This window comes from Cebus imitator, unplaced genomic scaffold (genome assembly GCF_001604975.1).
Source record: "Cebus imitator isolate Cc_AM_T3 unplaced genomic scaffold, Cebus_imitator-1.0 Scaffold60, whole genome shotgun sequence".
NCBI lineage: Eukaryota > Metazoa > Chordata > Mammalia > Primates > Cebidae > Cebus > Cebus imitator.
Window position 1 is genome coordinate 3,872,937 of NW_016107375.1, and position 10,924 is coordinate 3,883,860.

The following is a 10,924-nucleotide window of genomic DNA, read 5'->3' on the forward strand; positions in this document are numbered from 1 at the left end:
ATTTATTTGTTGGGACAGAGTCTCACTGTCTCGCCAGGCTAGAATGCAGTGGTGTGATCTTGGCCCACTGCAACATCCACCTCCTGGGTTCAAGTGATTCTCCTGCCTCAGCCTCCCAAGTAGCTAGGACTACAGGCGCCCGCCACCACCCCAACTAATTTTTGTATTTTTAGTAGAGATTGGGTTTCACCATGTTAGCCAGGATGGTCTCGATCTCTTGACCTCATGATCCGCCCGCCTCAGCCTCCCAAAGTGCTGGGATTACAGGTGTGAGCCACTGCACTCCGCCCTGGCCTGATTACTAATAATACCTACAGTCTCTCTCAGGTGTTCAGTTTTGGATGATAGTGAATAATAAGATCACCTTATTAATTATAGTTTGATGAGAAAAAGATGTTCTTGTAAATCACTTTTAAAACAAGGTCATCAGAAGTACTTTGACTCTGAGGATCAACCATTTTTCAAAACAATTATGTATCCAAAATTATATACTCAACCTTTTAATTTCTGTAAATTTTTAATGCGGTGTACATAAACAGCCATTTTGCCTGCTTGTGGACTTTAATCTCGTAATCATTTTCCTATATTCTTTTAAACAGAAGGCAGACTGTAACAAGTACTCCTTGCTGGATTGAACTTCATCTGAATGGACCTCTACAGTGGTTGGACAAAGTATTAACTCAGATGGGATCCCCTTCAGTGCGTTGCTCAAGCATGTCATAAAGCTTCATCACCAATCAATTTCCATCAAAAGACTTAATGTAACAACTCTTCTGTCATAGTATTGTGTGTGGTCCCCATGGACTGTTTACCATCCAAAAGTTCAAGAGAGAAAACAGCACTTGAGGTCTCGTCAATTAAAGCACCTTGTGGAATCTGTTTCCTATATTTGAATATTAGATGGGAAAATTAGTGTCTAGAAATACTCTCCCATAAAAGAGGAAGAGAAGATTTTAAAGACTTAATGATGTCTTATTGGGCATAAAACTGAGTGTCCCAAAGGTTTATTAATAACAGTAGTAGTTATGTGTACAGGTAATGTATCATGATCCAGTATCACAGTATTGTGCTGTTTATATACATTTTTAGTTTGCATAGATGAGGTGTGTGTGCGCTGCTTCTTGATCTAGGCAAACCTTTATAAAGTTACAGTACCTAATCTGTTATTCCCACTTCTCTGTTATTTTTGTGTGTCTTTTTTAATATATAATATATATCAAGATTTTCAAATTATTTAGAAGCAGATTTTCCTTGTAGAAAAACTAATTTTTCTGCCTTTTACCAAAAATAAACTCTTGGGGGAAGAAAAGTGGATTAACTTTTGAAATCTTTATCCTTAATGTGTTCATTGGGGCTTAAACAGTCATTCTTTGTGTGTGTGTGTGTTTGTGTGTGTTTTTACTGCTAAATCTTATTATAAGGAAACCATACTGAAAATCTTTCCAAGCCTCTTTTCTCCATTCCCATTTTTGTCCTGATAATCAAAACAGCGTAGCATGACATCTTCACCAGTAATAGTTGCACTGATACTGCTGGCACCAGTTAATTCTGGGGTATAGTAAGAATTCATATGGAGACAGTCCCTTTGTCTTACACCCAATTTTCAACAGGAATAATTGACTTGTATAACCTAGCAGTCTGTTGATTTAACCTTACACCTATAAAAAATACATAGGTGGCAATATAATTATTTTCAGGGATATGCTAGAATTACTTCCACTTATTTTTCCCTTTTTAAAAAAGCTAATCTATAAATACCCCTTTTTCAAAAGGTATTTTAAAATATTTCAACAGCAGACCTTCTGGTCTTCAAGTGGTTTCATTTGATTTAGTTACCAGATTGTATTATGAAATGGACCTTTTGTAGATGTAATTGTTTCTGCAAAATAACTAGAAAAGTGATGCTGAGGTACGATCAGCAGATATGGGCCATCTGTTTTTAAAGTATGTTGTATTCAATTTGTAAATTGATTGTTATTCTACATGTAATTATGAATTCAGAATTTTAAAAATTGGGGGAAAAGCCATTTCTTTAGCAAGTTTTTTAGCTTCTAAGTTACCTGCAGTCTGAGCTGTTCTTAACTGATCCTCAGTTTGTGGTTGACCATGTTTCATACTCTGTAGCAAGAGCAGATTTCCAAAACTCTGTTGGTAGTTCATTCTGCAGCAAATTATTATTATGTCTAATGTTGACTCATTGCGGTTTAAAGATTTCTTCTTGTTTGCATCTTAGTGGAAATGGAAAATAACCACTCCTGGTTGTCTTTTCATAAATTTTCATATTTTTGAAGCTATCTTTGGTACTTGTTCTTTGAAGTCATACTCAACCTGTCTCTACAGGTATCATTTTCGATACTTCAAACATTTGGTGGTTTTCTATTGGATACTCCCCATTTTCCTGTATTTGTGTGTATATGTATGTGTTCATGTAAATTTGGTATAGTAATTTTTTATTCGTTCAACAGATATTTATTGTTTGTACCTGTTTGTACCAGGAACTTTGTTAGTCTTTGGGTAAAGGTGAACAAGACAGCTACAGTTCCTGCCTTTGCTGAGACAGCGGTTACACTAACCCTTAATCATCTTACTTGTCTTTGAAGGAGATAAACAGGGTACTGTACTGGAGAATAACAGATGGATGCTTCAGGTAGGACATCAAGGAAAGCCTCTAAGGAAACGATGCATGAGCTAATACCTGACATTGAAGAAGCAAGCCAAGTGAAGAGCCAGGGAAGATAAGCATTCCTGGCAAAGAGAATAGCATCAAATGCAAAAAGGCTCACACTAAAGGAAACTCATGATTAGGTATTAATGCTTTATACAGAAAACTCTACAAATCCAAACTTGAAGATCAGAATGGTTCTACAGTTTATAATATTTTGAAGGTAGCCTTATTTTGTGATAGTCTGCTTCATGTTATTCTCACTAATATATCTTCTTCCTCAACCTTTGCTGTAAAAATTTCATTTACAGCAAAGGTTGTACCACATCAGTACTACTTAACAACCCTTTCTTGTATGAACTCTCACTGTTATGGTGCCCAGCTGCTTGCTTCCAGACTTCGTACTGCCCGGTAATTATGTCTTCTACTACCCATCTTGGGAGCAGAGTAAATGTCCTAGGTATTACCACTGTCAGGCCTGTGGGAGATACTCAGTGGATCCTCTGCCCTTCTTTTACTTGAGAACTTGTAATGGTGTTAGGCAAAAGTTCTAGGGGCAGAAAACAACTCTGAAAGTGTTAGAAGGTCCTGGTCTTGGTGGTTGGTCTTGGTGGTTACTCTTGCGTTACTGTGTTAAGGGAAGCAGTGCCTACTATGCTGTTTCAATAGTGGAGCACACCTCTACAGTTCTGGTGCGATTTTTCTGAACAGTATGAAATTGGGACTCGACTCTTTGAAAACACCTATTGAGCATTTATACCTGTTGAGCAGTTTACTTCATGGTCATAATTACATTTGTGTGAACATGATGCTTTTTAATGAGATGATTTTTTTGCGTTTTGTCTACTGTGGCCTAATTTTTACTGATTTCTGCCCCCCATCCCCTATTTATAGGTGTGGCTTTCATTTTTGTAAGTGATAGAATGCACTCTTTGTTGAATTTTATCTTTATTTAAATTAGCAACATTATTTAGGATTTATTCTCCACAATACTGGTAATTTTCTAGGTTTGATGACCTGAGAATTGAATGCCCATGCTTTCTATCATATTTCTAAGATGAGTAGTAGTTTTTCCAGTAGGTTTCACAGAGACACCTTGGGGGCTGGTTTAGGGGAGGCTTTTGGGGTTCCTACTGATTTTGGTATAACCAGTGGCACTTTTATTCTGTATTGAAATATACTGCATGAGATTTCTTTTGGAAGGAGTTTCATTGCTTTAAAAAGAAACTCAAAGCCTTTATAACCACTGGTTGAGATTGGAAAATATAACTGGAATTAAGCCTACCTTCTGGAATACCATTGATTGTGCTCTTTTCTTCTTACTTTAAAGAAGCTTTCCTGAGTAGATTTAAGCTCTACCAATTATACTGATTATACCTTATGATATACATTCAGTCAATAAACATTTATTGATGCCTGTTGTTTGCCAGCCACTGTGACAGATATTGAATAATAAAAAGATGACTAGAATGGGGCCCTGACCCTTCAGCTGTGCTTGGTCTTGTAGAGGTTATGTTTTTTCCTGGGGACCTGTCACTGCCAGGAGGAAATCTGCCTAATTTTCTTGAAAACTAAATTTTCTTTGTATGGTTTTACAAATTGTTTAATATCTAGTTGTATTTTTTACCTTAAACCACATTCAGTTTTGCTTGATTCATCTGTCTTTTGAACACTATCATGATTTCTCTTTTGTTAAAATTATTTTAATTTCACTTTATTTGTGCCTTTGTCAGTTTAAGACTAAGACTTTGATGGTAAAACAAACAAACATCAGTCTTAGTCTCTTGCTAGTTGAAATCAAATAAAAGAGAATATATACCCAGTTGGTTTCTCTACCTCTTCCAAAAGCTTCCCATACATACCTTTAAGATCCTCTTTTTTAACTACTAAATACTTTCAGCATTTGTTTAGCATAAAATACCGTCTTGGTCTGAGGGTCGGGTAGGTTTATGGTGGGATGTAAAGTAACACAAGACAATTTCACTGTACTTAAAATATGTCTTCATGTACAGTCTTTGCTTTAAAAGCTGAACATTCCAATTTCCTAATTTGACCCCCTCCATTCCAAGCCCCTCTCCACCAAGTATCTCTTTAGATACCTAGTCTGTGAACATGAACAGTGAATGACTTTTTTCTTACTGATCTAAGGCATTGATACTTAGACATATCAAACATTTCCTTCCTTTCATATACTTTACTTTGCTAAATCTATTATTTTCGTTACCTGAATTTTATTCTTCCTCCCCTCCTGACAACACGTATCCAGGTGGTACTTGCTGGTTACCCTCTTTCTTGTTAGCCATGTTTTTATCTGCATATATCAACGTGTTTCCTTTGAACTTACTAACAAAAAGGAACGTGCTTTTCATACCTAGAGTCCTAATTTCTTCATTATGAAGGTTGCTGTTCAAATTGATTAGCCGCTTTAATTTTACAAATGGCTCAAAAATTGTTTAGTAAATGTCTTTGTGACAGGCAAATGGTAGAAATTTAAGATTACGAACTTTTCTGACACTTCTAGCCAATCTTTTCCCTACGATGCCAGATTTCCATCTTGGGGCATATTGGATTGTTGGATTTAGGACAGTCGGGAGTAATGATACTGTGTGGTCTCCAGAGGTAGTCAGAATCCTGCTATTGAGTTCTTTTTATATCTTTCTTTTCAAATTTTTATTACTATTTTGTTTGTTTAGACTACACTTTGTATGTGGGGATTGAGGGGAAATTATCTCTTGGAGTGGAATTCCTGTGTTTTGAGCCTTACAGCCAGGAAATATGAGCTATACTATAGCCTCATGATAGCATTTATGATAAGAACTTATCTTGTGTGTTTATGTAATTTTTTGAGTAGGAACTGTTTTATCTTGAATATTATAGCTACCTATATATAGCAGAACTGCCTCAATCTTTTTAGTAGGAAATAAATAATGTGTGTATATGAATTTATATATACATATACACTCATAGAAAAACTAACAGTTGGGCTTATTCTAACAGTGTTGAAACAGTTGTTCCATTGTTTAAATCTCAGATCTCAGTAAAATGTTCTTAATTTGTCTGTATACATTTTTCTTTCATGGACAGACCATCAGAGTACATTAATTTTCTTAATCTGCTATTTGGCAATTCAATTATTATACCATTTTTTGGCAACTTGGTAACTAAGACTCACAGCTAAAATTTATTAACATCAAAAAATGCCCTGTCATAAACCCCTTTACTAAATTATTCTACATTCAGCAGACTCTGGGATGTACTAACTAAGAGTTAATTTTGTTGTTGTTGATAATATTAGATTGCTCCCTCTTTAATTCTCCCCTGGTGTAAGGTTGCTGCTTAAGTTACCCTGGGAAGTACTACTTGTAAGGTCAGATTTTCCTGTGTCTGACAGCCTGATTGAAGATGTTTCAGCTCTGACTTTATCTTTGCTCAACATAAATGGATTTTCCAAGATTCTCTGGGCCATCCTTGACCCACAGGTGATCTCACTGGAGTATATTCACTTCAGTGTCAGTTGGTTTGGTGCCATGAGATCCATAATGGACCCAGAACTTCACCATTGCTTAGATGTAAGAGTCTCTTGAAAGAATAATGCCACTGATGATGGGGATCAGAAAGGTATATTAACTCAATATATAGGCTTTTAGATGTTCTTCAAAAAATTTCAAGAAAAATACTATTCTTTTACCCTCCAAAAAAGTAAGAGCTCTTAGTTTCTCCAAAATATGCCCTTTGATTTACTTCTTATTTTTAATTAAAGATGGTAATTTATTGAACAATGAAATCCATAATATATTGATTTAAGGACAAAAGTGAAGTTTTAGAATTTTAAAAATACTTAAATATTATATATTTTCCATTTCATAATTGTTCTCTTTTCTCTATAGCTTTAAAGTTTTTGACTATTTTATAATGTTAGAAGGTAACTTGCCATATTTCTGGTTCTATATTAAGTTCTACCCTTTATAATGCTGTTATTATAAAGTTGGTTTTCGGCATTTGTCTGTAGCAATAGAAATTTTACTAAGTCTGTTTTTCCAGTGAGGTTGTTCTTTTCTAAGTTCCTAAGAAAATATTTGTTTGCCACTCTTACTATTCCAAATCTTGGATTGTTCAAGCTGGAAAAAAAAAAAATTTGGTGAGAAACATTGGGGTCCTTTTCTGGTGAATATAGGTTCCTGCTTTAAGACTGGAAATCTGTTGCTTTATACAACTAATATACACACAGATTAATTAAAATTGTGAGAAATACTTTACACATAACAGGTAACATGCCTGAGTTTTGAATTTTTTTTTTTTAAACTCAGCTTTTTGACAAAATGCAGAACTCAAATTGGTACTTTCTTAGACCAGCTTTACCTCATGCCTCGTTCTTGCTTTTCCAACCCTGACTTTAAAGGCATGTTTGTATCTTTTTATTAGTGATAGTGAAGATGTGACACTAACCATTTTATACAAGAGTAAAGAAAGAAAAACTACAGAGATTAAGATGAAAACAGCTCTACAGTTGTTGAATTAGATCACAGCATGGTGGGCAGAATAAAAATGTTCCTATCTGAGAATATTCCATTTGCCATCTTTTCCCAAGGCCAGACCTCCTGGCGGAGAGCATTTAAAAGTAACATTCACGGCCTTTGTTATCAGAGGGCTGTCTCTCCAGCTGGCAATTTTTTTTTCTTTCTTTTTTTTTTTTTTTTTTTGAGAAGTTCTACTCTTGTTGCCCAGACTGGAGTACAGTGGTACAATCTTGGCTCACTGCAACATCCAGCTCGCAAGTTCAAGCAGTTCTCTTGTCTCAGTCTCCTGAGTAGTTGGGATTACAGGCATGCATCACCACACCTGGCTAATTTTGTATTTTTTTTTTAGTAGAGACAGGGTTTCACCATGTTGGTCAGGCTGGTCTCAAACTCCTGACCTTAGGTGATCTGCCTGCCTCGGCCTCCCAAAGTACTGGGATTACAGTTTTGAGCCGCCACACCCAGCCAGTTTTTGTTTTAATATGATGCAAGATGGTGGAAAACAGTTGGCATAGAATATTTTCACCTAAAAAAATGACAAGACATACAAAACTGGATTAATTGCAAAAAGAGAATACAGTCAAATAGCATACAACTGGACAAAGCTAGAAGAGCCTTTAGAAGATTTGTCTGAAAACAGGTTTCAGCAGTGAGCTTTTATACACTGCTCACTAATTTGCTTGATTACTACCAACTGTTCTTAATGTTAACACCTTTAAATAAGGTTTTTCTGGACTTCTTGCCTTTTAGCAAACTTGGAGGAACTAGCCATTAGCTAGCGACATAAAAATATCTTGGGGACCGAAGCCCTTAAAGGTAGCTTTATGCTCCTGAAAATTCTTAGCTTTTCTCTAGTGTTATTAAGGAAGGAGTGAGTAGTGTTCTCAGGGTGACCAGTTGCCCTAGTGTTGCCTGGGACTGAGGGTTTCCCTGGATGTGGGACTTTTCAGTACTAAACCCAAGCAAGACCCAGGCACACCAGAAGGAGCTGACCACCTTAGGTGTTCTTGTGATTTACCCTCACTTCCTTATGTTGTCATAGTTGCTTCTCAACTCAGCTGCACCGTGGCTGTCAACACTTCTGATACTTACTGGGATATGTGTGCTCTAGTCACTTACTACTGTGAATAGAACATGAGGTTTATAACACAAGTAGTAGCTGAAGGTACCAGCATGGTGGTGAGACTCACACTTAGTGATCCAGCAAAGATAAATGATGTTTTAATGGGACAGCAGGGGCCAACTAGATAGCTAAGTTCTTCTGAACCTTTGTGTATATGTAAGTACAAATCATGTGTCCTTACAGGGTTAAACTTCATCTGAAATTTAGATTGTTCGTAGTAAAAGAAAACCAATTGTGGTTGTGGATTTCTTTTCTTGTGAGGAAATACATGGCCTTTGATACTCTGACCTCTTCTGCATCTCACAGTCTGTCCTGCTCAAGAAGCTAGAATGTGTTGTTACATTTTTCAGTGAATGTTGTGTTGAAATGACTAAATGCATCAGCCAATGGCAAGTGAAGGAATTGAGTGTCCTGGCAGACTGAGCAGTTGCTTTCAATTCTTATAGCCTCCTACTTATAAGGTGCTTACTAGCTAGAACACTGAGCACGTAAGGTGAGATTTTTTTTTTTCTCTGATGGGATTAGCTTTGTAATGCAATATGATGGATGCAGACCCTGTTGTTTCTCTCTGGTAGTCCTCAGTGGCTGCATCCTTGGTGCACTGTGATGGAGATATTAAATGTGCTCTTTGTAAGCTTTCATTCTATGACTGTCAAAAATACGATGTGGTTCCTTTTTTATTTTTATTAAACAATGAGCTGAGGCTGTATTACAGCTGGTTCAGTTAAAATTGTTGAATACTGATGTCTTTTCCCCACCTACACCAAATACTTTATTCTGTTTAAAGTACAAAAAAAAGTTCCGCTTAGGAAAACATTGCTTACATGTCCTGTGATTTCTGGTCAATTTTTATATATATTTGTGTGCATCATCTGTATGTGCTTTCACTTTTTACCTTGTTTGATCTTAACCTGTGTTAACAGCACTGTCACCGTTGAAAGGTGGACAGTTTTCCTAGCATTAAAAGAAAGCCATTTGAGTTGTTTACCATGTTATTTATGGGACTAATTTTTGTTTTTTATTTATTTTTTTTTTAGATGGAATTACATTTTGGTGTTCACTCCCTAAATTTTGCGGAAACCAAAAAAGTGGTTATATTTCACATATGGACATACGATTTTAAGAGTGCATGTTTTTGTTTTTTTAATTTGGTGTTACATAAAAAATTATCCTATTCTCCCGGCAGATAAATCTATACTACTTAATATAGCCCCACCACAGGCACACACCACACACTGCACAGTGATAGTTAGACATTTTGATTTATTTCAGAGCTTGCCTATGCCACATTAGCACTCTGTGAGATCTATGCCATAAACAAAAACAAATTCAAAGTTGAAATTTGCTGCAATATACTTTTAGCAAAATAAAATGTTTGAGGCTCCATTGAAAAATACTAGATAAGATATATAATCATCATGAAATAATTTTTAAAATGACAGATATTTATGTCAGCCACACTTCCTTTGTGCCTTGCAAGAATTCACTTCTGTAGATGAATCAGTATTTTTCTGTTTAGCAGACTGTTTTCTGCAAACCATTTTAAACATGCTTCAGTATGCAACAAAAAGCGACCTCAAATGCTACATTACGGTATCCTGCTTGGCATTGAATAGCCCTGGGACTAGTGCAGTTTTATCAACACTTTTTTATTAGGAGGAAAGCCAAGAAGATTTACTATAATTGCTACCACCTGCCACTATATAAATCTGAAAGGAGCCTCCCAACATCGAACAACATCGAGGGATGACTAGAGGAGATCTTTCTACTAGAAAGATCTAGTAGAAAGGGTGTCACCTCACCCTGGCATTGTCTTTCACTGCTTAGCTTGAAGTAGTGACACTGATCTATATCAGGAGATTTTTATAATGGCCCTAGCATCCATAATTCCACATGTTCATCAAGAGGCTGGAGAGAGGGAGAGAAGTATTAAAGTCTATGTTTGAGCTGTTTCCCCACTTGTCTTATTCTTTTTTCTCTTTCTCTTCAAAATGGATTGAAAGCCTCCTAGTGCTTAAAGCAGACATATCAGTATCAAACTGATGTCATCCAGTGCAGTTTATTTTAAGCTCCAGGTTTGTCTAAGTTTGGGTGAAGAATGTGTTAGTTTGCTACTCAAGAACATGTGTGCAGCATACAGCTATCCAGCTTCTTTTTTGACAGACTCATCCTTTTCATCAAAATACACAGTAAGCCCAACCTAAAAATTAAAGTTTATAAGAATTAAAAAACCCGGGAAGCTAATTTACACATAAAGATTATCTTCTGCTGCAATAAATAGATGTGGAAATATTTGTAGAATTGGTTTAACTGATTTTGTAAAACAAATGTCATGCTATTTTGCCATAGCGAGACATGCAGCAATTCTTAAAATCACATTAGTAGATGGTAAGAACATTGAGTTAGACTTAGCAGATAACAAGTTCAGTGAACAATAGACTAAGCATGCTCTTTAGGAAGCTGCATGGGAACAGAATGTGTTACTGTGCTCCAGTCCAAGCTGCGTGACTTTATTGGTTATAAAATAAATGGAATTTGAATGGGGATTTGCCAATTTTTACAGTCTGCAATAGTTTTGTTGGCTGCCTTTGCACCTTTCTAAATGTTATGTGAAAATACAAT

The 10,924-nt window shown here is 36.1% G+C and overlaps 1 protein-coding gene across 3 annotated transcripts in view; it reads left to right on the forward strand.

Moving 5' to 3' along the window:
• The window catches only part of SMAD2 (SMAD family member 2), an 87,464-nt gene extending 80,548 nt beyond the window's left edge, over positions 1 to 6,916 (forward strand). For all 3 annotated transcript variants that reach the window (XM_017529677.2, XM_017529681.2, XM_017529678.2), the window contains one exon: positions 600 to 6,916. In XM_017529677.2, coding sequence (XP_017385166.1) covers positions 600 to 723 — 124 coding nt within the window. In that variant the 3' untranslated portion in view covers positions 724 to 6,916. The remainder of the gene's footprint in view (positions 1 to 599) is intronic.
• Positions 6,917 to 10,924: the final 4,008 nt, after the last annotated feature.